Here is a 27,642-nt window from a genome sequence, read left to right on the forward strand (position 1 = left end):
TCAGGTGGCTGATTTAGTACATGAATCATAAATAAACATAAATAACGTGAATACATAAATAAACATGAATTCATATCTTGGCTCTGTCACTCACCTTACGGTACTGGGCAAATAACTTAATGTCTCTGTTAAGAGTGTTTAGAGACATTCTTGTTTAGTTTCAAAACGGGTTTTGATGTAGATGGTTCTTCAGGGACGAGGAGCCCAAGACTCAGGTAAGTTACATGCTTGCTTTTCTATACACATATGTGTGTGTGTGTATGTATATATGTATATGTATGTCAAGATTCATAATTTAATAGATTTTTATGTTCTTTCGTAACTGTATAAGATAGGTAGATAGAGGTATTGCCACAGAGGAAATGAAATGGTGCTTTGAAGGGAGAATTGGTTTTAGACTTGGGATGAAGGAAGGCTTCCTGGAGAGATAGACTTTGAGAGATGAGTGGGCTTTTTTGGCGGATGCTTTATAGTAGAGTGAGTCATGAGGAGCTCCAGTTCTCTAGACAGGTTATCTGGTTTGAATCCTGGCTTTGCCATTGACTAGCTGCTTGATCTCAGATAAGTTACTCTTCTAGACTATTGTTTCCTCTGTAAAATTGGTACAATCACATCTCCCACAGAGGGTTTTTGAGGATTAAATGAAGTAATGCATGTAAAATGCTTACACAAGTGCTTGGCATACAGCAAACATTGCTATTATTACTGTGGTATCATCATTATTACTGGTAGGGATTGGGGAAGCCTTTTTAGACAAGAGAGAATTTATTCTGTTCTGTCTTGATAAACTATCAAGTTTTTTTTTTTTTTTAAGATTTTATTTGACAGAGAGAGAGAGAAAACACAAAAGCAGGGGGAGCGGGAGAGGGAGAAGCAGGCTCCCTGCTGAGCAGAGAGCCCGATGTGGGGCTTCCCAGGACTCTGGGATCGTGACCTGGGCCCAAGGCAGATGCCCAAATGAGTGAGCCACCCAGGGGCACCTAAACTATCAAGTTTTGATAAATAATCTAGTGGTAGTATTTTTCCGTTTATGAGTCACACACTGAATAATTGAGATTTACTCTGGATTCTTCTTGAACTGCAGAATTTGTTGCAGACTGAAAAAAACACCAGTCACAAGCTCATGGTATTGTGTTGCTGTTCCCTTGAGTTCAGGACTCACTATTATTGGTTAGGTTGGAAGGGTCATCTTCCCTGTTTATGTAACACTGTACTTTCTCAAATACTTGCCCAACTGTTACTCCATGATCCTCACAGTAACCTTGTGAAGCACATAGGGTGGGAAGTCTTACTTTTCTGGAAGCAGAATCCGCAGGACCAGGGGAAAGGTCTCTGTGACTGTTAGTGGCCATTCCAACATTATATAGCCCTGGTCTCCTGACTTCCATTCCACTTTTTTCCTTTAGTTTTTTGTGAATAGAAGTATGTCAGTAGACCTGAGTTTGCATTCAATTGCTGCTATTTACTAGTTGAGTGATCTTGTAAGAGTTCTTTAATTTATGAGTCTGGGGGCGCCTGGGTGGCTCAGTCAGTTAAGCGACTGCCTTCAGCTCAGGTCATGATCCTGGAGTCCCCGGATCGAGTCCCACATCGGGCTCCCTGCTCAGCAGGGAGTCTGCTTCTCCCTCTGACCCTTACCCCTCTCATGTGCTCGCTCTCTCTCTCATTGTCACTCTCTCAAATAAATAAATAAATAAAATTTTAATTTATGAGTCTGTTTTTCCATCTGTCAGATGATGAGACTTTGAATCATACAGGATTGTTTGTGATGCTGAATTTACTTTGTGTAATGCTTTGTAAGAATTGCTTTGTATAATGTTGTAGGGTGGTGTGTCTTAAGACACAAGTTTATTCACTAATTGGTGTCTTATCTGCCTAATGATAATTCAGGTAGAATTACCTATTTCGGGTAGAATTTCCTATTTCAATATTGCCTCTAATGTTTTTATCCTGCTTATTTGAGGGTAAGATCTTTGATAGTGATGTGAAGGCTCTGTCTTGGGAAAACCTAGGCGATCTGGGAGTGTTTGACAGGTGAATAATAACACTTCACAAAATAACAATCTATTTTTCACATCATTACTTGCATTTTTTGGCCTTACCCCTTTGTCTTTCTCTTGCTCTCTCTCTTTTTTGGTTTAGTATTACCCAGATGGTTAAACAATTTAAAGCTTTCCAGCTAATAAATACATTATTTTAGAAGTTTGCAGTTTCTTTCCCATGGGAAATTCAGACAAGGGGATTTCTTTTACATATGAAGATCATTTTTCATGTGTTATCAGTTATTTATATACTGTTATCCTCATGAACCTCTGTCAGAGGTAGGTGAATATATAGTTCTGTAAACACTATATTAATTGGAAATTACAAAATGTACAAATTGAGTAGAACAAATTATATTAATATATATAAATTATATATAAATATATATAAATTATATATAATATATAAATATATACTATTTTATATATTTAATATATTTATATATTATTTATATATATTTATATTTATATATTTATAATATATATATTATATAATATATATTATATAATATAATAAAATATATTTATATATATTTATATATAATCTATATAAATATATATTATTATATATAAAAATATATAAATTATATTAATTGAGGAGAACATATTATAATCTTATTTTTTCTTGAATGTTTAAAAATATATATGTGGGCACTTATTAAGTGGTTGAGTTAGTTGTTATGAAAACCCTAATTTTAAGTTTTCTAATAGCTGAGAAAATCTGCATTAAGGAAGAATTTTTGCATTTTACTTGTTCTTTTTCTGAACAGAGGTTGTGAAAAAGTACTGAGGTTGACTTGGAAGTGTCATTTGTGAGTTATGAGACTCGAGTTGGCATCTATATTTTAAGGGTTGGGCGAGAAACAAGTTGTCTTGTAAAATACAAGGATATTTTCTGTGGACATGGAAGTTTTTGTTGCCTTTCCAATATGTAGCAAACTATGAGTACTTATTAAATCGCTGTTTCATAAATACTGTTGTATTGAGTATGCCAGGAGTCCAATCATAATATGTGACTTAGACATGATAAATGGCCTTATAACTTAGGATACCATTTTGGCAATTCATATTTTTAAAGTTATCCACATTAGGAAAAATAGTATAATAGCTGTTTACAGTTGAGTAGATTTGACTTTAATTAAAAAAGTTATACTCCTGGGCGCCTGGGTGGCTCAGTTGGTTAAGCGACTACCTTCGGCTCAGGTCATGATCCTGGAGTCCCGGGATCGAGTCCCACATCGGGCTCCCTCCTCGGCAGGGAGTCTGTTTCTCCCTCTGACCCTCTTCCCTCTTGTGCTCTCTGTCTCTCATTCTCTCTCTCTCAAATAAATAAATAAAATCTTTAAAAAAAAAAAAAGTTATACTCCAGTCAAGAAGACCAAAACTCAGTTTAGTCAACATAGGCTTTAGTTAACATGGGCTTGGAAGCTTTTTAAAAAATTGGATATAGGGATGCCTGGGTGGCTCAGTCCCTTTGTTACTGAAAGGGATCGAGTCCTGTGTTGGGCTCCCTGCTCAGTGGGGAGTCTTCTTCTCCCTCTCCCTCTGTCTGCTGTTCCCCCTGCTTGTGCTCTCGCTCGCTCTCTGACAAATAAGTCAATAAAATCTTTTTAAAAAATTGGATATAATGTGGATGGAATTAGATAATGGATTAGCTGTAATCCTTGTTTAGGGCATGCTCTCATTGGTTCACACATAGCCTTGTTTTTGTTTATTTTTAAAGATTATTTATTTTAGAGTGAGCATGCACGTGGCTGGGGTGTGTGCAGAGGGAAAGAATCTCAAACAGACTCCCCACTGAGCGCAGAGCCCAATGTGGGGCTCCATCCCTGGACTCTGAAATCATGACAAGCTAAAATCAAGAGTTGGACACTCAACTGACTGAGCCATCCAGGCTTATTCTCTTTTTAAGAATTTAAGAAGCCACTGTGAACCCACCACTAGAACAAAAGGATAGGTCCTTAATAATCTACATCTGACTTTTTCTAGGTTCTTCCACCCTCATGCCTCTCCCCTCGCCCCAGAACTTACAACCTGAATTCTGTGTTCCTCATTCTCTAGTTTTCCGGTTTTATATAGCTTCATCACATCTTTATGGATTCTTAGAAGGTATCTTTTTGTTTTGGCTTTAGCTTTACAAAAAAGACATTCTATATGTAATCATTTGGGACTTAGTATTTTTATTTAATATTGTATTGCTAAGATTTATCCATATTATTTCATGTCATTGTAGTTCCTTCACTTTGCTGAGTAATAATCCATTATATCAAAGTAACATAGTTTATTCATTCATTCTCCTGTGAATGGGCATTTTCCATGTTGTCTAGGTTTTTGCTACCATGAACAATTTTGCTGTGATCATTTTAATATGTCTTTTGTACATGTAAGTTTCTCTTCATACATACCTAGGAGTAAAACCCCTGGGTAATAAAGAATGGGATTATTCAATTTGTGGAAATTATGCCAGACATTTTTTCCCCACTATCAATTTATTAAAGACCCTATGGACATACCCTTTCTAACACTTGGAATTGTCAGACTAAATTTTTGTTGCTTAAATGGGTATAAATGGTATTATCTTTTTATTGGTCTTGTGTTTTTTGTTTTTTTCCTGTGAAATGTTTGTTCGTGACCTCTGTTTTTGTTTTTGTTTTTCTTTACCTGGGTTGTTTGTGCTTTTCTTTTGGATTTTAAGTTGTCTTTGTATAGTTTTGATACTTTTGTTGGATGTATATATTCCAAAAGCCTTTTCAGTTTGTTACTTTTCATGTTCTTTAGGGTGTTTTTGATGACCGAAAGTTCTTGATTTTAATATACTTGAATATAATTTATAGTCAACACTCGGTGTCTTTAAGGAATTGTTATAGTGTTATAAAACACATTTTATATGCCAATATCTGTTAACATTACAGATGACATTTATTTTAAATAAAGCCCTTTACATCATTACAGATGACATTTATTTTAAATAAAGCCCTACACAAATACATGTTATTTTTGTGGTGGCAACAATGAATAAAGCACAAGAAGTTCTCTGTGTACACTTTCCCAACAGCAGAAAAGGATAGCTTTGAAAGAGCAGGGTATGTGTGTGTGCACATGCACGCACACACATGCTCTGGAGGAGAGATTTCAGAATTCAAATCTGCCAGAGAACAAAGTACATAATATATAGAAGGGACAGGAGATATGGGTACTTGCCATACAAATGCTTGTGACAAGCTACATGAATAGCAGAACTGCATTTAAGTGAAGTCTTTTTTAGAAATTTTAAAACCAAAGTATAGAAAAAATAATTAAGGCCCGAGATTGCAGTCGTAGGACAACAGAGAAGGCGGAATGTAGCTTAAAATGTGAATAACACTCATTGCCCATCCCCGACCCCCACTAGAAAATAAACCCTTGCCAAAAGCTGGATTCACATTTGTGCTTTAAACCTGAGTGGAGGTCACTAGCCTGCTATCCTGATTTTTCCCTAACCTCTTACCAGCCTATATGTCTGGACCTTAGTCTGGATGTATGGTTCAAAAAAAATTTTTTTAATAATGACTCTTGGTAAGAAAATGATTATGACCTTCCTGATCCATTTAGACAAACATTAAAAGAATGTTACATGAATATATTATTTATATTAGAAGTTATTTTTATTGTTGAATTTTAAAATAGTTGGAATAAAGCTTAACTTGAAGAAATTTGTATTAAAGCATTCTGCAATAGAACATTTTCAGAAATTATTTTTTCTATACTTTGGTTTTAAAATTTCTAAAAAAGACTTCACTTAAATGCAGTTCTGCTATTCATGTAGCTTGTCACAAGCATTTGTATGGCAAGTACCCATATCTCCTGTCCCTTCTATATATTATGTACTTTGTGCTCTGGCAGATTTGAATTCTGAAATCTCTCCTCCAGAGCATGTGTGTGCGTGCATGTGCACACACACATACCCTGCTCTTTCAAAGCTATCCTTTTCTGCTGTTGGGAAAGTGTACACAGAGAACTTCTTGTGCTTTATTCATTGTTGCCACCACAAAAATAACATGTATTTGTGTAGGGCTTTATTAAGTGCTTTTATATGCATTTCCTCACTTTTAATCCTTACCTAAAACCTGGGTGATTGGCAGGGCAGATTATAGTCCTACTTTAGTCCTGTACTAATACTGAGGTTTGAAGACATAAAGTCAGCATGTTCTTGGTACATTACGATACTTCGTATTTGTTGGATGGATGAATGAATGAATAAATGGTTAGTTAGTCTCACCCTGATGCCCTTTGCATTATACCATTGCTTCAGATTTAGCTATGCCCCAGAAGAGATCTTGATATATAGTAGAAACTAGAATGTTTGTTGACTACAACTTCTGCTTCTGACTATGATGGAGTAACTGGTTCTGGACTAGCCTTTCTGCCATTAAAAAACATGAAACTGGACAAAATATATGAGGCAACTCTTTCAGGCTTTGGATAACAGGCCTGTGATCTTGAAATTCATGAAATGAATCCCATGATTGCCCCTGCTTTCTGCCTAAGAATAATTTCCTGAGCTGGAATCTAAGCAGAGCATGGTGGCCTAACTGTATTGAGTCAGAATTTAGAGCAGCTAAAATGGGTAGAATCTTTAGGGCAGGACACTGGAGAAGAGGAAGCGCTATAGGAGGGGTTCCCAAATGTTCCTGTGTGGATTCCTCATGAATTATTGGTGAAGAGTAGGGCTGTCCATAGGGGAGAAAGGCCGGAAGGTTTATCAGAGTGGCTGCCCCAGAGTTGGGAATGGAACAGAGATGCTCGAGGTTGTACAGCTGTGGGATATTGGAGCTCTGGCCCAGGCAGAATTGCGAGAGAGACCTGATTGACGCCCTGGGCATGTGGGTGAAACACTAGAAATAGAAAGACCATGAGGTAAAGGAGGGATTGGCAAACTCTGTCAATAAAGTTTTATTAAAACACAACCATACCCACTTATTTTCATTCTCCAGTGGCAAAGTTCAGTATTGCCACTGAGACTGTAGGCCTGGCAAGCCTACAGTGTTCACTACATTGTCCCTGTAAGAAAAGATTTTCTGACTTCTGCCCTAGAGTAGAGCCTACTCTGAACCTTCCCGTAACAAAGCCTATAATCAAATCCTGACAAAAATCTTCAGAGGAGACCGAACTTGGTAGTTGACTTCTGCCAGGTTATAGAGACTTGGGAAACATCTTAGACTTTCCATAGTTGTGCCCTAACAAAAGTACTACTTGATCTTTATTTAGAATTAGAATGTTTCTGAGCATACCTCCTGTAATGTTTTGGGACCTTCACACAGTGACAGTGACTCTAGCCTATACTCTCTAATACTTTGAAAGTCTTTGGTTATTCACCTGGATAAATCTATGTAGGAATATGTCTCATTCCATTAAATACACACACACACACACACACACACACACACACAACTTTTTTGTCTTCTTTGATGGGGGAACTTTCTTGTATCTTCTATCCAACATCAGTATTTAGTTTAAATTGAAAAATTTGGTAATCCCCAAAGGCTAGGAGCTAAAATAATTTTCTGCTTAAGAGGACAAAGGTTCGGGGCACCTTGGGTGACTCAGTCATTGTCTGCCTTTGGCTCAGGTCATGATCCCCGCGTCCTGGGATTGAGCCCGGAGTTAGGCTCCCTGCACAGTGGGGAGCCTGCTTCTCCCTCTCCAGCCTCCCACTGCTTGTGTTACCTCTGTTGCTGTCTCTCTCTGTCAAATAAATAAATAAAATCTTAAAAAAAAGAGGACCAAGTTTCCTTTTTCTTTCTGAATATTTTATCCATGTGGGCGTAATTTTAAAAACATTTTGAAATTATAAATTGTTTCAGGCATATAGACAAAATAGAATATAATAAATAATGTGCACTCAACCACACACACAACCTTTTCACAAGCTAGCATTTTGCCAAATTTGCTTTGTTTTCTTAAGTACTGCTCAGATACATACCATGTGTATATCCCTCCTTGATGCTGTTCTATTCCTTCTTTTCCCAGTGATAACCTCTCCTGAATTTTGTTTGTCATTTCCTCGAATGATTTTTACACTAAAAATAATTTATCCGTAAATTATATATAACATTATTTTATGCCTTTTCAAGCTCTTTATAAAAGGAATCACTTTGTACGTATTATTCTACAACTAGCTTTTCTACCCAGCATTGTTCTGGGTTTAGAAATGATGAAATGTATTACTGTAATTCATTAACTACACAGTTTATATCTTCATGCTCTTGTTGATGGACATTTAGGTTTCCAGTGTTTTGTGATTATAAAAAATGCTGCAGTGAACATTGATTTTTAACCTATCTAACTGTGTTTGTGTTGGAGTGTCTGTACATAATGTAACCAGAAATAGTATTGTTGCTGTAGGATATCCACATCTTTGACTATTAGTTATTACTAAATTGCTCCCTAAGATGGTTTTATAGTTTTGGTTTTGTGCAGTTAATATAATGGATTCTCTAAAGCAGACATGTTGTGCCTGAAGAAAATACAACATGAAAATCTCATTTGTACTACAGGTAAATTGAAAATTGGCTGTTTAAAAGATTCTTGATAAATTTGTTGCTGTTTAAAAACCTTCTTAAGGAAATTTAAACATTTAAACATATACAAGTAGAGAGAGTGCCTGTGACTCGTGGAGAATCCCTATCAGTGTGCAATAATTATCAAGATCAGTCCATTCTTATTTCACTATCCTGTAACCCCCAACTACATTATTTTAAAGAAAATCTCAGATTTTCAGATAATTTCATCTGTAAATAGTATCTCTCAAATTAGATATTAGCACCCAAGAGAAACCCACACAATACCGTTATCACCCTCTAGAGATAATTCCATAATGTTATCAAATTATTCCATATTCAGATTTCCCCAACTATCTAGTTTTTAGTTTTATCTACGATATTTAAAGTACGATTACATTTAAAAACATACTTTTAAGGATTAAATTTAATATGTCTCATATAAAATGTACTTGTAGATTTCTGGTTTATCACAGAACCATGTTTAAACACAGTACCTAAAAAGTAATCTGGGTGTAGTCTTACCCTTTTACTTTATAAATGAAGGAATTGAGGCTCAGGTTGAGATTTGTTTAAAATTGGCTAGTTCATTAGTAGCAGAGCTGGAATTAGAAGGCAGATCTTCTGACCCTAAACAGTAATTACATTGTATTGGCTACCTTGTATTTTTCTTTAGTCCATTACCTCTATCAATTTTTTTAAAAATTTACTTATTTATTTTTTATTAATCTGTATCCCCAAGGTGGAGCTCAAACTCATGACCTGTATCAGTTTTGTAAATCTAGCATGTAAGTGTTTTTTTCCAGTGGCTTTTCTTAAATATTAGACTACTCTACTGTCTGTGAAGTACTAATCTTGTGATTTACATCATAGTGTATTTTAAAAGGAATTTGTGAAAGGATTGAATTAAAATATCAACACTTGTGCCAAAGATATTGAGCTGTTCTGAAAAGCTACTTGTCTGTTCTGACCTAGATACACAGTTTCCAACTGTGGCAAAGGATGCCAGAAACAGGAGAATGAGTGTTGGCAAGAGTCTGGAAATTAAATTATTATATTACGGAAGGATCTAATCTGTCTCTTAATATTTAGTACTGTTATATATAAAAATTTTTCTGTATTGACATAATACTTAGTGAATTTATGCATATTTTGAGTCAAAACCAATTGTTTATTTTGCCAAGGTGAAGAGTGACTTCTATTTGTTTTAAAATTGGTGACTTTTAACATTATTACTTGTTTATAACTAGATTGCAGGTTCTGAGGTTGTTTTGCAAACAACTAATTAAGAAAAATTATCATGTCCATTTTCTCTAGATACAGTTTCTTTTCCATGCTCTGTTCTGTAGAATGGCAACAAAAAGTCTTTTGAGAACCAAAGACACCCTTTGAAGCTCATTTACCAAGGTGCTGGTTTACCCTTCAGTGTTAAGTGTGCTGCAGTGGGCACAGGAAGACAGAGAATACTTGAATACTTAACTATTTCTTGGCACATTCATTACTGCTTTTTCCTTTTGACCATAATTGTCACAAGATGTGTAAATATCAAAGATAATCTGATGTCCTCTATCAGAACCTTTTAGTGAAAAGAAACAGCTACTGAGGCAGGTACAGTTCAGATGCTACTTCATGTTTGTGATATAAAGGACTAGATTTCAGGTTGAGCTTTTAAAGATCACTGTGCAAAATTAAATACACACCTGCTCTTTGGTTTACTTATAGGCACATTGATATGAATTGGAAAAGATGCTAGAGACCTAACCCCAGTTCTAAGGATGGCTCTGCTGATGTGTGATCATTGACAAATCATTTAACATTTTTGTATATTTATACTTTCAATATTTTAAAAGATTATAAAATGTGTACCATTTATTCCATTTTTCACTACTTTTCAGGGGATTGTGAACATTGAATGTGATGCTTTATGAGAAAATATTTTGAGAAATTCATTTGAATTTCTCTTTTGTGCCAAGCATTGTTCTAGGCGTGCAAAACAAAGAGTAGGCAAAGATATCATATGCCAGTGTGGTAAATCTATGGAGAGATATGAACAAGTCAGAGATGTCCTGGAGGAGGGGTTGCTATTTTATATAGGATGATCAAAGATAGGCTCATGATAAGGACATTTGAGAAGACATCTGAAAAAGTAAGGTGGTATGTGCATACCTGTGGCAATATATAGCAAATGTAAATGCTCCACGGAGGGGAAGGTGTAAATTGTTTGAGAAATAGCAAGGATACCACTGTGGATGGAACACAGCCAGTGAAGAGGGGAGCAGTGAGGGTGAGGTCAAGAGGTTAAGGGGAATCAGATTGATTTATAGGTCATTATATGAGTGTTTACTCAGAGACCAGAAACCATTGGAAGGTTTTGAGCAAAGAATGACACGACCTCTCAACAATAGCCAAATTATGGAAAGAGCTCATCATCAAACGTCCATCCACTGATGAATGGATAAGAAGATGTGGTGTGTGTATATCTACAATGGAATATCACTCAGCCATCAAAAAGAATGAACTCTTGCTATTTGCAATGATGTGGATGGAACTAGAGTGTATTATGCTAAGCGAAATAAGTCAGTCAGAGGAAGACAAATACCATATGATTTCATTCCTGTGTGGAATTTAAGAAACAAAAGAGATGAACATAGGGGAAGGGGGAAAAAAAAAGAGGGAGGCAAACCACAAGAGACTTAAAACTATCGAGAACAAACTGAGGGTTGCTGGAGGGGAGGTGGTGGGGGATGGGCTAAATGGGTGATGGGCATTAAGGAGGGCATTTGTGATGAGCACTGGGTGTTATATGTAAGTGATGAATTACTAAATTCTCCTATATTACACTATATGTTAACTAGAATTTAAATAAAAACTTTTTAAAAAAAGAATGACATGACCTAATTTAAATTTCAAAGGGAGCACTCTGGATGCTATTGTTCTAGGTAAAGTGAACAGGGTAAAGGTGAAAGATTTGCTGATGGATTAGATATGGGGTGTGATAGGAAGAGAGCTGTCAAGATTGACTTTTTATCATAAGCTATTGAGAAAAGGGGTAGTTGCCTTTTCTTGAGCGAGGGAACACTGGAAGGAGCAAAGTTTTTGTTTTTTTGGGGGCGAAGGTCAGGAATTGGTTCGGTGCACATTTTAAGATGTTTATTAGACATCCAGGTGGATATGTTGATTATGTATTTGAGTGTGAATCTGGAACTCGGGTTGATACAAATTTGATGGTCCTTGGTGTGTAGATGGTATTTAAAGCTTCAAGCCTGAGAGATTGTCAAGTGAGTACATGTACAGTGGTGAAGGGATTCAGTGTGAGGGCTGAGTCCTGAGGCATTCCAGCATTTAGAGGCTCTGAAGATAAGAAAGAAAGGGGCCGGCAAAGTAATTTATGAAGTGAGCAATCAGCTGTGTCACCTGTTGCTGAGAGAGGTCAACTAAGGTGAGGACTGAGACTCGTTCACAGTATTTAAACACCATGGGAGCCCTAAGGGACCTTGGCAAGAGCTGTTTCAATAGAGCATTGGGGTGAGAGGCTGATTGGGGTGAATTTAAGAGAATGGGAGGAGAGGAAATTGAAACCAAAAATGTAAATTCAAAGAATTATAGGTGTTTGAAAAAAGAAGAGAAAATGTGAAATAATCATTAAAGTGAATGATTTTTTCTTTTTTTTTAAGACTTTATTTGAGAGAGGTAGAGAGTGCATGCGTGTGAGCACAGGAGGGGCAGAGGGAAAGGGACAAGCAGACTCCCCACTGAGTGGGGAGCCTCACACGGGGCTTGATCCAAGGACCCTGAGATCATGACCTGAGCTGAAGTAAGATGCTTAACCGACTGAGCCACCCACATGCCCCTGAAAAAAAATTTTTTTTAAAGATTTTATTTATTTGACAGAGCTCAAGCAAAGGGAGAGAGAGGGAGAAGCAGGCTCCCTGCTGAGCAAGGAGCCTGATGTGGGACTCGATCCCAGGACCCTGGAATCATGACCCGAGCCGAAGGCAGCCGCTTAACCTTCACTGAGCCACCCAGGCGCCCCAACCCCTGAATTTTTTTTTTTTTTTTCCAGTGGGGCTTAGCATCTTGGGATTCCAAATGCTAGGATTACTCACCTAGTCATCATGACAACCAAGAAACTCTACCTCACATTTTCAAATCCCCCAGGGTTGCAATACTGTTTGAGAACTATTGATTATTGGGCCTTTTGAGGATAGATCATGAATTTAGAAAAAAGACCAATAAGCACAATTGTGTGATTTTTTTTTTTTTCTCTCCCTAGTCCCATCCAGGGTTATTGGTGTGGCATAGCCGAGAAGGTTGGATTTAAGCAGGTTTGGAGTTTTGCCAGGAGGGGATAACAAAGGGAGTTGTTGGCATAAATGAGTGACAAATGATGGATTGTGTAATTTCAGTCAGATAAGGACAGAAGTGAGGGTGTGAAAAGGGTGAGGGATTGTGAAAGGTGGTCGGATCGGGATTAGGACAGGAGCCTTGGTGGGGAGTGGGTGTCTAAAATAGGAAAGAAGATGAAAACATTGGAGAAAAGGAATGGAGAGCCCAGAATTTTAGAAGGATCATCTCTGTTGTTACTGAAATTGCTGAGAATTATGCCAGGAGTAGAAACTGAATGTGTTTCAGTGAGCTAAGTAGTAAAGTTCTGAAGGAGTGGGAGAGGGTTTGAGGGGTTAATATCCAAGATAGGTGAAATAAGTCAAATAAATAATGGAATTTGTGTTTATGGAGGAAGAGTCAGAAATTCCCTGTAAGTCACTGTGATGATGACTGCCATGGAGATTTATGGGAAGAGATGGTGACCTTTCAAGATGGAACCTTCTTGGATTCTGCAGTTAGATGCTCTCTTAAGGGTTGAATTCAGATTTTTATTGAGCCTCCCTGAGTGCAGGTCATTGTATGAGGTACTGTGGAGATTAAGTTATTTCATTAAGGAGCTTATGATAAAAACAACTGGAGCCGGGTATTATTAGGAAGTTGAAAAAATGCTTGATGGCTCAAAGAAGGAAGAACTTATATTGATCTCAGGCACTAGGTAAAGCTTCATGGAGAGGTGGATTTGAGATGGACAGTTAATGAATAGAATAATGACAGATCATGGTGGAGTAGAGGTTGCAGTCCAAGTAAGGGAAAGGTTTAATTTAAAGCTTAGCAGTGGGGCACCTGGGTGGCTCAGTCAGTCAAGCGTCTGCCTTCAGCTCAGGTCATGATCCTGGGGTCCTGGGATCAAGCCCCACATCGGGCTCCCTGCTCAGTGGGAGCCTGCTTCTCCCTCTCCCTCTGCCCCTCCCCCTGCTTGTACACACACACTCTCTCTCTCTCTCTCTCTCTCTCTCTCTCTCTCTCATAAATACTAAAAAAATAAGAAAAAACTTAGTAGCATATTGCAAGGTGTTCTGGGGAAGAGTCATTATTCTCGATTTGGCTGGAACTACAGAGATGAGAGAAAGGACAGGGAAACAATTACATTAGCGTTGTATTGTGGAGGACCTTGGTGCCACACAGAGTGGATGAATGGAATGCTGGTTGCTTTATGTAATGATTAGTCATTGAAGGTTTTGAAGGGGAACTTGATATTCTCAAGGTTAAGTTTCCCCCCAGAGAAGGGCTGGAGTGGGGAGAGAATAGTGTAGGAGAGGGTAAGTTCCTCTAAATGGTAAAACATGGCAATACTAGACATTGTAGTATATAAGATTTTGAAATATAGGTATCTTTGATTTAGAAACATCCTTTGTAGTAAAGCAAGGAGCAAAACTCAGGATTTCCATTCTCATGCTATATCCCTTTTCTTGTTTTTAATTCAAGGAGCTTGCCTTATGAGTTTTCTGTACTTGACTTTCAGAACAGCACAGTCTTGTTTTATTTTCCCCCTACCTCTTAGGCCACCCCTTCTCTGACTGTAGTTGTGCCTCTTCTGTTTTCTCCCATTCATTGGTATACCTGCCTACTCCCTTAGTGATCTTGTGGCTTTATATAAAGTACCAAGTGTATATCCTAATCCAGACCTCTCTTCTAAATTATAGGTTCATATCCAGTTGCTTACTTAAGATATCTAGTCAATATCTGGAATTCAGCATGTACAGAGCTGAATTCCTAATCTTAATCCCCCAAACCTGCTCTCCATTCACCTTTCCTGACTCATCTGCTCAGGCCAAAAACCTTGAAGTTAATCCTGATGCTTCCAGTTCACTCATACGCACACGTCCATTTTGCTGGGAAGTCCTAAATCATCTTTCCTTTCAGAATATATACATAATCTGATCACTAAACCTCCCAGTGGCCTCCTTCCTTCCAGTCTTGCCTTCTCTATTATGTCTTTCAACGTGGCAATCATAGTGACCTTTTAAAAATATGAGTCCGATATTATCACTTCTCTGCTTAAAACCCTGTAAGCGCTCTCCATCTCACTCAGAGTGAAAGCCACAGTCTTTAAAATGACTAGAAGGACCTCCATTATTAGGAGATGACAAACTTTGTTCCCTGGACCAAATTTGGCCCACTGCCTGTTTTTGTATGACCTGCAGAATGATTTTTACATTTTAAAATGGTTAAAAAATAAAAAATTGGTATTTTGTGATGTGAACATTATATGAAATCAAGATTTCTGTGCCTGGGGCACCTGGGCGGCTCAGTTGGTTAAGTGACTGCCTTCAGCTCAGGTCATGATCCTGGAGTCCCGGGATCGAGTGTCACATCGGGCTCCCTGCTTGGCGGGGAATCTGCTTCTCCCTCTGACCCTTCCCCCTCTCATGCTCGCTCTCTCTCTCATTCTCTCTCTCTCAAATAAATAATATCTTTAAAAAAATAAAAAAAAATTTCTGTGCCTGTAAATAAAGTTTTATTGGGACACAGCCACTCTCATTTGTTCATCTTTTGTCTATGGCTACATTTGTACAATAAAGGCAGAGTTGAGTAGTAAAGACCTCATGGCTCGGAAAGCCTAAGCTATTTAATATCTAGTCCTTTAAAGAAAAAATTTGCTAACCTCTGCCCTTAGTGATCTGGTCCTTCACTATCACCCCTTCGTCCTTACTGCTCTTTTCTCCCTCTACTCACCCTTCTTTAGCCATCCAGCCACATTGGCCCCCTTGTTCCTCCACCTCACCAAGCACATTCTTCCTTCCCCTGCCAGGAATGCTCATTCCACAAATATCTGCGTGGCTAACTCCCTTACCTCATCAGTTCTTTGCTTGGGTGTCACCTTCTCAGTAAGGGCTGTCCATTTGTGTAAAATTGCATTCCCCTCTGGATACTGCCTTACTTGCACTTTGACCCTCTTCTCTTTCTTTTCCCTCCACTTCACACCTTCTAACATACTGTTTAATTTACTTATTTTTGCATTTATGGCTTTGTTGTTTTTCCCTCTCTGCTCTTAAACAACAAAGGCAGGGATTTTTGTCTGTCTTGTTCACTAATGGATCCTAAGTGCCTAGAATAATGGCTGGCATATTATAGGTGCTCAACAAAGACTTGCTGAGATGAGTTGAATTATTGATTCTTTCACCAGATGGGCCATCTAATGGGGTGGTATAGTTCTGTCACATAACTATTCTGTCAAGGATTGGGAAGGACCGGTGTCCGTTTATTTCAATGAGGAAGTATATTTTCCTATTACCATTTCCTTCAATTGGTTACTTGCTAACATCTTTTCCATCTTGCTCAGGGACAATCAGTAAGTATTCAGAAAGTGTTCTGGTTCAACTTAGCTGGCTCCTACAGCCCGTTCTATGTTAGGATTGTAGCCATGGGTATACCACTCTTGCTTAACTGTTAATTGATGAAGGACCTTTTGACCTGATCCCAGTATCACAAGGCTTCAAATGATATGGTGGGATTGAGCTTTTCCATCATTCTGGGTGTTTGGGGTAGAGATGATGAATAGCTAGATTTTTGAAGTTAGGTGTATGTGATTTATAGGTTTTTCAGTTTAGCCTTCCCCTATGTGCCTTTTTAATGTAGAAAATGAAAGGAAATTTCCAGAGGAATATACTGAAAATCAGTGTTCTTTTGTGAATATCATACACAAACTCAGTGACACCATGTACAGAAAGTTTATTTGAAGGGATTTGGGGGAGGAGTATTTGCTCTTTGTGTGTCTGAGTTGATTCATCCCCTGTTGTATTCCCTGTACTACCAAGCATAGCACCAGGTACACAATAGACAATTAATTAGTATGTATTTGCTCGTAAATCTCATATAATTTATCTTAAAGTGATATTCTTGGAGTATCAGTGAGGTCTTTTTCGAATTTTATCTTGCCCATCTTTTTTTTTTATGATGTTAATCACCATACATTACATCATTAGTTTTGATGTAGTGTCCCATGATTCATTGTTTGCGATCTTGCCCATCTTTAATATAGTGGACATGTGATTGTTTCATAATGGGGAAGTAGAACCCAGATATTTTATTTATACATAGCTTCTTTGGAGAGGTTTCATGTATTAGTATTAACAAAAAACAAGAAGTTTTCTATTCAGCTACTATTTTAGAGTAATAAGTAATTTGCTGGATTTCTATGTCATTACTTGGAATTTCTTAAGAAGGTAAGTATAGTGTAATAATTATTTACCTTAATATTTAGTATTTTCTCTTAATTGCTTTTCAGAAAATGCTTAAATATTTGACTAAGTTTTATGTTACAAAGACAGGGAGCATAGTCATTCTTCAGTTTTGAGGTTTGCTTGTAGGACAAGGGTCTAATATTCTTACATATAAAAACCTAGCATTGTGGGCTGGGTAGCCTGACATATAAAGTCTTTCACCTTTAAAGGTTAGTTAAAAAAAAAAAGATAACATCACCAAGAGGATAACCCATGAAATAGAAAGTTGATGAGCTGGAATTCATACAATTAAAAACTTCTGCTCAATGAAAGACATGGAAGAGGATGGAAAGACAAGTCACAGGGAGAAAATCTTTGCAAAACACATATCTGACAAAGGATTGCTATCCAGAATATATAAGAGCTGGCTCAGATGGTTGAGCGTCTGCCTTCGGCTCGGGTCATGATCCCAGGGTCCTGGGATCGAGTCCCGCATCAGGCTCCCTGCTCCTTGGGAACCTGCTTCTCCCTCTGCCTCTCTCTCTCTGTCTCTCTCTGTCTCTCATGAATAAATAAATAAAATCTTTAAAAAAAAAACAAAAACTAAACATCAAGAAAACAGACAACCCCATTAAAAAATGGGTAGAAGATCTGAACGGACACCTCACCAAAGATGATGTACAGATGGCAAATAAGCATATGAAAAGATACACAACATCATAGGTCATCAGGGAATTCCAAATTAAGCAAAAGTGAGATACTACTACACACCTATTAGAATGGCTCAAGTCCAAAATCTTGACAACACCAAATACTGATGAGGATGCGGAACAACAGGGACTCTCATTTATTGCTGGTGGGAATGTAAAATGGTACAGCCATGCTGATGAAGGAGTCTGGAAGTTAGTTAGTTTCCTTCCTTCCTTCCTTCCTTCCTTCCTTCCTTCCTTCCTTCCTTCCTTCCTTCCTTCCCTCCCTCCCTCCCTCCCTCCCTCCCTCCCTCCCTCCCTCCCTCCTTCCCTCCTTCCCTCCTTCCCTCCCTCCCTCCCTGCCTCCCTTCCTTCCTTCACTTTTCTTTCTCTCTCTCTTCTTCCTTCTTTCCTTTCAGATTTTATTTATTAGAGAGAGAGAAAGGAGCGAGCATGAGTGGGGGGAAGGGGCAGAGAGGGAGGAGCAGACTCCCCACTGAGCAGGGATCCTGACTTGGGGCCCAATCCCAGGACCCTTAAGACCACGACCTGAGCCAAAGGCAGATGCCCAACTGACTGAGCCACCCAGGTGTCCCTGGAAGTTTCTTACAAAGCTAAATTAAACATTGTCTTACCATATGATCCCATTATCATGCCTCTTGGTATTTACCCAAATAGGTTGAAAACCTATATCCACACAAAAATCTGCACATGAATATTTATAGCAGCTTTATTCATAATTGCTAAAACTAGGAAGCAACCAAGATGTCTTAGATTAGATGAATGAATAAACTGTGGTGCGTCCAGACATTGGAATACTATTCAGCTATAAAAAGAATTGTCAGGGAGGAATCTTAAATGCATATTGCTAAATGAAAAAGTCCAATCTGAAAAGACCTTTTACTGTATGAATTTAACTATATGACATTTGGAAGAGGGAGGGTTGAATAGGTAGAGCGTGGGATTTTTAGGGCAGTGAAACTGTCCTGCATGATTCTGTAATGGTGGATGCATGTCATTATATATTTGTCAAAACTCATAGAATGTACAACACAGAGAGAACCCTAATGTAACTATGGACTTTAGTTAATAATATTGTATAAACATTGGTTCTTCATCAGTTGTAACAATGTACCACACTGATGTAAGATGTAAATAGTAGGGGAAACTGTGTGGTAGGGAGAAGGGGTATATGGGATTTTCTCTACTTTCCACTCAGTTTTTTTCTATAAACATAAAACTGTTTAAGAAAATCTATTAATTGAAAAAGCAGTGCTTGACTGAAAAAGTGATACACATTCACATATATACCTACATTCTACCTGTTGTATAAAGCTACTCTTATTTATTAATAAGTAGAATACACCTAATATTTTTTAGGCTCTGCTTTTTAATGGTATACATATCTGATGTATAAACACATTTTGTTTGATATTTGAGGGTTTTTTTCCCCTTCTGAAACCATTTATTGAGTGTATACTTTCTGGCAGAAACTTTTAGGTATTTTTCATTTAGTTTGAAGTAGATACTATTTACTCCATTGCACAGTTGAAAAAGCTCTGACCCAGAGAAGTGAAGTGGCAAGGCTGGTGCTTGAATCTAGGCCTGTTTGGCTCTAAAACCTGTATGCTATATAGCCTTTGTAATTCACAAAGACTTGTTTTTTGAAATTGCTCAAATTTATCCCCTAATGTAAGTGCCTTTAGAGCAAAAATATCATTGAAAGAGATTGTCTAGGTTTGAATCTTGGCTTTACTGTCTGCTTTTGCCTTGTGTTTTTAACTAGGTTATATTACCTCTTTTTATGCTCTAGTTTCCTTATGTGTTGAATGGAGATAGTAATTGAAATTGTGAGGATTAAATGAGTAAATGTATGAAAAGCTTTTAGAACAGTGCCTGGTATAGAATATGAGTTACATAAATGTTAGCTATTAATTAGTAGTGGAATATTTCCTCATTTCATAGATAAAAGAACCTGAGAACCAAAGAAATTAAATGGTTTTCTGAGTCTTACAACTTTCTAAAGTCACATAGCTATTAAATGGCAAAGTTGAGGTTTTTTATTTCAAGGTCAGAATTTTATCCACTGTTAATGTTTTTTTTGTTTGTTTTTTAATATAATTTTTCTTAGCTTCTTCCCTGCTTTCTTGCTTCTTCTTTTCTTTTAAATATTTTATTTATTCTATTTGAGGGAGACAGAGATAGGGAGAGAGAGCACAAGGCGGGGCGGGGGCAGAGAGGAAGAAGCCGACTCCCCGCCAAAGCAGGGAGCCTGATGCGGGGCTGGATCCCAGGACCCTGGGATCATGACCTGAGCTGAAGGCAGACAGTTAACTGACTGAGCTAGCCGGGTGCCCCTCTTCCCTGCTTTCAAATTACTTTCTTAATATGGTTGAATTTTTGGCTTTACCTTTTTACAGAGTGAAGCACATGACCTTTGCTGTCAGTTCTCAAATGAACACATAGCAGTCTTTTTTTGGCTGCTGTATTCACAGCTAAACACTGAGTGGCTGAATCCCCTAGAATGGTGAAGTGGGTTTGGGAATGGGAATTGCTGAAAACTTCTTTGTGTAGTACGATCTTTATACAAGAGGATCTTTGACATGTGTCTTAAACCATGGGATCATGTTTTGGATTGTTTCTTAATTTTGTTGTATGAAAAGACCCTATGAATTGCAGCATGTGTGTGTTCCCACCCTACCATTGTGTGATATGTGTAACAAAGTAAGTCTGATTGATTGGTTCAATTACATGATTTTTTTAAAAAAAAAATCAAGTTTCACTAGCTTATTTCAGGTGGATTTTGTAGAGTCAGGGAAGTTGGTGACAGGATATGAATAGTTTTGCATGTAGGTCACAGCTGAGTATCATTTGTGGGTCTGTTTTTTCATGTGCAGTATTGGGGAGCATTAAATGTAACTTTTCTGGTTTCAGAAACTCAAAAAGGATTTAAAAAAATTTTTTTAGATTTATTTATTAGAGAGAGCATGTGAGTGGGGAGGGGGGAGGGGCTCAGGGAGAGGGAGAGAGAGTCTTAAGCAGACTCTGCACTGAGCACAGAGCCTGATGTGGGGCTCTTGATCTCACAACCCTGAGATCATGACCTTGGTGGAAACCAAGAGTCAGATGCTCAACTGACTGTGCCACCCAGGCGCCCCAAGGATTTTTTTCTTTAAGAGAGCAACTGATAGTATTAGGAGACTTACAGACAAAAGTATAGGACGGTTCTTTATTTAAAGGAAATTTAAATGAAAGATACTGAGATGAAGAGGAAGCTATTTTTTTGTGAGTTTACATATTCTGTGGTATGTAAATAACTTCTGATATCCGCACAGCTAAGCATGTATTCTTATTTGATGGTTGCTCTCTAGTTTTTTTCTTTTTAAACATCTTGGCTTATAATTTTATAAGGATTTCATCAGTGCTCAGAAGAGTTTACTTTTACCCTACCTTGAATGAAATCTCATAAAGATGGAGCAAAGGGGTAATAGAATAGTGATTAGGCCTCTGGGCAGAAATACACAGTGGGATTTTGGTGAGAGTCATCCATGGGTAATGAAGTCAGGATCTAGTGAATATTCAGGAGTTTGTCATAACAGCACATATAGGTTGAAGTCAGGAGGCAGGGTCTCTTGGGAGTTAGGCGAACAGAACCAAATCAGCCTTCTGAATTTTAGGCCTAAAAATGATTAAAGAAGAAACACTGTGGCAACATATACTGGCAATATCAAATGGAAAAGCTTTATGGTCTCAATCAGCGGTGGTGTATTTTCAGGTGTATTATCTACTTTTTGGATAGATCTGGCTAATGCCAATTTCTAATTGAAAATCTTAGGGTTAATTGCAGTGTTGTTGCCACAGATAGTAGTATTACTTTTTCAGGTAGTACTTCTTTACTGAATGTCTCTCTCTATTTATCTCATTGAGTGCAAGTCAACCAGCTGCCACATTGTGACTACCAGGAGTGTTCCTTTTTTGGCTATATTACTTAGGCTCTTGGCCCCAGGCCCTCAAAAGATACACTAACTTTTTGTTTGAAATGAGGTAATTTTCCTTTATAAAGATTACTTCTTTTTATATCTTTTTTAATTTTTTAAATTTATTTGACAGAGAGACAGAGAGGGAACACAAGCGGGGGTGGGGTGGAGTGGGAGAGGGAGAATCAGGTTTCCTACTGAGCAGGGAGCCCGATGCGGGGCTCGATCCCAGGACCCTGAGATCGTGACCTGAGCTCAAGGCTGACGCTTAACGACTGAGCCACCCAGGCGCCCCAAGATTATTTCTTTTTAGTCAATAACATGTTGATGGGCTCCACACTCAGATATGAAACTAATTGTAAATAATCATTTTTGAAAAGTTTTTCTTTTTCTCTTGCAGGTGTATTCTAGAGAATAAGTCTTCAAACATCTTTGCCATATTGACTCTGAGTTGTCAGGGGACTCAGGCTTATGAGGAGGTACTGTCACACAAAACAGTGTCTAGTGAAGACGACAAGAAAGTGGGGAAAGGATTGGAAAAAGAAGCTAAAACACTATAGAAAACCATGGTGGGTATTATTTGTGTTTTCTTAATTTAGTTATAAAAGACTGCAGTAGTTTAAAATTGGAAATGTTAATAGTGAAGGCAAGTGAAAGACAGTGGTGTTAATTTTTGGCCCTAGTGTATCAGATAAATATGGTACTCTCCTTTTTAAGCAAAGCCAATGAGTTCAGATTTATTATGAGCCCTTTAAACCACAAGATGGAGCCCCATGAGCCCTCAGGCCATAAATTATTAAATACAAAGAAGAGAAGGCTCATAAATAATATTTTCTAATAAAACTGGCATTAGCAAACTGATATAAGGATGGCTTAGGTGACCTTGAACTTGAAATTATGTAATTTTTCTCTAGTCTTCTACCTGACGTTCAGTTTTTTTCCAGTGGAAATTAAAAATCTTGAACTAATCCTTTAATGAGTGATGCGAATGGTGTAGAAGTTTATGAAATGTTTGAGTATTGAACTCAAAAAGTTACCTTTTTCCATATGCTTTCAAAATAACACGGTCAAGTGTTGACTGTATTGGGGGCACTGAATCTAACCTCAAGTAAAAATCTTGCTTTTTTTGTGGAAAGTTCATACTCAAATTGGATGAGATGTTATATGAGATCATAATATCTGGTGCCTAGTGTTTCAGTTGGTAAAATGTGTTGATTTTTTTTCTTCTAGTATTTTGGTTCTGGAGGATGTTGTGTGAATTTTTTCCCTAAGTATAAGTGAGAAAAGGCTTAAAAAAGATGTTATAAGTGGGAGAAAAAGCACAAAAATATTAATCATCAGTATGTTTGAAATATGTTGTTTAGCAAGTCTGATGGTATTTCTTTAAGTGTTAGTTGATTTTTAAAAAAATTTGTTCTAGGGATTATAACTTACTTGACTTGCTTTTAGAGAAGAAATTCTCCAAATATTTTAGTTCTGGATGGTGGGGAAAAATGTTAGTTAACTTGGGATTTTCTCTGTCATTTAGTTTTAGGTGAAGTGTAAGGAAGGACACTCTGACTTGTGTTTCCTTGAATATGAATTATGTGCCTCTTCAATTTATTTATTATAGTCTTGATTTTCTTACAATTTAAATGCTTTTTAATATTATTTGTCATAGTTGATAAAAATTCCTTTCCTAGTTTATTCATTTTAAATTTAGATTTTCTGGTGTTTACATAATTTTGTGTCTACATAATTTAATTGGTTGGTAGGTGTTTTCCAATTTCTCTTATTGCCTTACTTCTTAGATCTTAGAGTTGAATGATTAACTTTCTGTTTCTGCATATTTATTTCTAATTTTAATTTTTTAAATCCTTAAATAAATCCTTTTGGATCTTGTTGGGGTAAATAAAATTGCCCTCCCCAATTTTTTTCCTTTTTTTTTTTTTTTGTAATACTGCTTATTCTTCCTTTCATCATTGTTTCATGATGCTTGTCCTATCACAAACAGTAGAGTCTTGGATTTATTATTCTTGAATTTAACATTGGCAGTCTGTTATTTAACACCAAAGGTTTATGGTATGTAGCAATATGTCATTTTGTTAAGATAAGGCCAGTGTGCAGGACTGAGTAATTTAGCTAAGTAACTTAGTAACTCACCATAAAACTAAATGACAGAGAAGATCCCAAGTTAACATTTTTTCCTCCACCATCCAGAACTAAAAAATTAGTAAATTTCTTCTTCTCTAAAGAGCAAGTCAAATAATTTAATAATTTATCTCTAGAACAACCTGGCCATCTCCAATTTGTTACATGGCTTTTTTGTTTTCTTGTTACTTATTTTGGGATATGTGAGTAAATCTCAAGAAGTGATTAAAAATTGTTTTCTTTGTGGCAGAAGACTCCAGTTAGAAAACTGGTTGTGGACTGTGAGCAAGGAAGAAATCTAAACAGAAATGGCTTTTATCTAGAAAAAAGGAAAGCTTTGTGATTGATTTTAGTCCTTATAATTGAAGGTTCCAAAGGTTTACTTATGTTTTTAGTTATAGTTTGCTTCATTTTATAGGGGACAGTAATACTGTAGTATTAATTTACTAGTGTCCAAATTAGTATGATTTTTAAACATTAATATTCAAACAAAAAACAAAAAAAGAGATAGGACTGATAAGGAATTGAGAATATTTTAGTTTGTGGTAGACTTCAGAACAAAATATTTACCATCTACTAACATATAAGTTCATATAAGTAAAGACACTGTAGCCACCCTTTAAATGGAATACTTGAGCTTTATGGAAACTCACCAACTTATCCCCATTCATTTTGCAGTGTACTGGTACAAGTGTCTTCATGGTATTTGTAAATTTGGAAATATTCAAAAGTTTTTGGAAGTGTGACTCATGAGTGTGAAGGATCTACTCTATTAAATTTTCATGAAATTCACTATTTCTAGGCTCTAATCTCCACTGATTTCTGGGCCAGCGTGTCATTTTAATTATTGCTTTTTAAATTTTTGATATTTTGTTTCAGTGTAATGGTACCACTCATCCATCTTTGTAGAATATTTCTTGATACTTTCATTGATTTTTTTTTTCTCCAAATGAGCTTTAAAATGATTTTTGTTGAGTATTAAGTAAAGCTGTCTTGAGGGGATTTTGATTGAGAATGTAATACATTTGTAATTTACTTTGGGAAGTTGATTCTTTTGTAGTATGTATTTTCCCCATTTTGGAGTTTGGAATGTTTCCTGCTAATCTAAAAAATTAAGGTCTTGCTCCAAGAGTTTGAATGCCAAATAGTAAATAGAGTTCTGATGTGATCCATAGTTTCTCTATAGTGTTGACACATACCTTTGTATTTTATATTATTACTGTATTATGAAATCTCAATATTTCAAGGTGCAAAAGTCTTCAATAGTTTGGACAGGAGTGACTGGGTATCATGAGTCACTGTCATGCATTCCTAGATACTTTGTCAAAGCTAGGAAGTATCTGTTTCTCGCAGATGGTGTGTGATACAGATGATCTTTTTTGAAGTGGTATTCAAAATACTAGATTCAGCTAAAAGGTAGCATGTACATGATATCTAGAGTGACCTGTATGAATCTTACCAAAACATGAATGAAAGATCTCTAATTTTCTATTGTGGAGTTCAGTAGAATGAGGTTTTACTTTCTATTGTGTGTATTTTTTTTTTTTATTGTCTCAACATTAATTATTTCACAGTAGTTTGACAGTTAATGCTATGACTTGACAAATATATTTGTTTCTTTTTTTAATATATTTGTGTATCATACTTTTCAGGTAACATTACTTGTATTGAAGTAATTGTTTTCTGTCTTCTGACAGAGATCTATTAGATCTTTTGCCAATGATGATCGCCATGTTATGGTGAAACATTCAACAATCTATCCATCTCCAGAGGAACTTGAAGCTGTTCAGAATATGGTGTCTACTGTTGAATGTGCTCTTAAACATGTCTCAGATTGGCTCGATGAAACAAATAAAGGCACAAAAACAGAGGGCGAGACAGAAGTGAAGAAGGATGAGGCCATGGACACCTATTCCAAGTAAGTGTGGCCTGACCTTTGTGGTGCTTTATTGCAGTGCTCAGAAAATCTCAGAGTCCTATCCCATTGGGGTTCATTTGGTATAGGGTGTTCTTTAGGTTTTCTCATTTATTTGACTGTAAACGGGGAAGTAAATGTTTGTGGAATTTTTCCGAGTTACATTTGAAAGGAAGGCAAGAAAGGAATACCAATGAGACCAGGAAAAGAAGATGGACTTGTTCAGGATGCCTTTTGAGAGTGCACCAAGCCCTTTAAAATTGTTATTTTTGGAGATTATGAAATGTCACCTTTTTCATGTGTTGGTTCAGCCTTCTAAATTCAGAAATAAATAGTGTTTTTGGTCTCTGGGGAAATCATAAAATGTCATTTTTTTTTTTTAGGTATTTAAAAATCCTGGTGGAGAAGAAAGAGTGCAGGAAAATGTGTTCTAAATGTATTTTTGACCATATCTACCTTGTTGATTCCCAGGATTCAACACAGTGGCTGGCATGTAGTAAATGCTCATTGGATATTTGTGGAATGAATGAAGGACTAATAGGAGCCAGACCCTTCAGCAGTTATAGCAGAGTATTCTCAGTGCTGTAACAATAATAAGAGATGAGTGAGATGAAGCTTCATGATAACTGGAGTTAGATCATGAAACTCTGTATGCCCTACTAAGCTTACTGTTTTGGCCAATGTCACTATAATTGGAATAAGTGTGATTTACTTTGAAAGAAGAAGCTCATTTGATTGTACTATATTTATAGGATTAAGAGCATTGCTTTGGCTACAACTTACAAATTAAAGATAGAGGTTATAGAATTTTTTTTCCAACTTTCAATTCTAAATGTGATAAATAGATAAAGAATAGTGGGGAACTTTTGATAAATTGAATTTCTTAACTGAAAGATAGTGTAACATTTTCATCTTTAGATGCAAGATAATCAGGATCAGTTTTCAGCTTAAGAGCATAATTCCTTGAATTTGTTAACTGTTTACAGGTGATATCTACATTGTATATAGTCCCAGCCTTGTCAGCTTGGAGACTCTTGGCAGTAATTCAATTTTTCTTGCATATGATGGCTTTAAAATAGATACTGTCAAATTTTGAGGTTTATGTTAATTAGTAGTATCCACTAATCTGGCTCTGTGTATCCCAGTCCCTGTGCAAGTTAAATAGTTGTGCAGTCCATATTTAAATTGTACTTTGGAATGTGTTTATGCCCCTTCAAAAACTTTTTAAAAAATTTTGATAAAATATGCATAACATAAAATTTACCATTTTTAAGTGGAGTTTCATTTATCTTTGGAATTCAGGCCTTCTTAATTTCTGTTGTTTGTTTTTAAGGCTGTGCAGACTTTTGAAAAGTGCTCCAGCAGACTTTTGCTTAACTGGATCAGGTCACTGTATTTTAAAGGTTTTTAAAAGATAATGTGTTCCACGCTTCCATTTGGACTTGTAAATATAGCTCTGTGTGTGGGTGCTCTAGACTGTCTTTGTCCCAGGTTGAGGACTTGTCTTAATTCCTCCCATGTGTCGGAGCTCAAGGAGGGCAGAATGTTTGGGTCCTTATTTTGTATAAAACAGAGGCAGGCACATCTTCTAAGAACAGAGCTGTCTTCCAGTAATGGACACGAGTTGATCTCCTGATGTATGCTAAGTACTACAGAAGGCACCAAGATGGGTGAGGGCTAGCTTCTATTTATTTATTTATTTATTTATTTATTTTTTTAAAGATTTTATTTATTTATTTGAGAGAGAGAGAGAATGAGAGACAGAGAGCATGAGAGGGAGGAGAGTCAGAGGGAGAAGCAG

The 27,642-nt window shown here is 36.8% G+C and overlaps 1 protein-coding gene across 2 annotated transcripts in view; it reads left to right on the top strand.

The window, feature by feature from the left end:
* Positions 1-27,642, top strand: part of LOC113934082 (spermatid perinuclear RNA binding protein) — a 132,993-nt gene that overhangs the window by 49,422 nt on the left and 55,929 nt on the right. For both annotated transcript variants that reach the window (XM_027614638.2, XM_027614637.2), the window contains exons 2-3: positions 22,197-22,365; positions 25,624-25,844. In XM_027614638.2, the coding sequence (XP_027470439.1) occupies positions 22,363-22,365; positions 25,624-25,844 (224 nt within the window). In that variant the 5' untranslated portion in view covers positions 22,197-22,362. The remainder of the gene's footprint in view (positions 1-22,196; positions 22,366-25,623; positions 25,845-27,642) is intronic.

Source organism: Zalophus californianus, chromosome 13, assembly GCF_009762305.2.
Source record: "Zalophus californianus isolate mZalCal1 chromosome 13, mZalCal1.pri.v2, whole genome shotgun sequence".
NCBI classification, from domain to species: Eukaryota; Metazoa; Chordata; class Mammalia; order Carnivora; family Otariidae; genus Zalophus; species Zalophus californianus.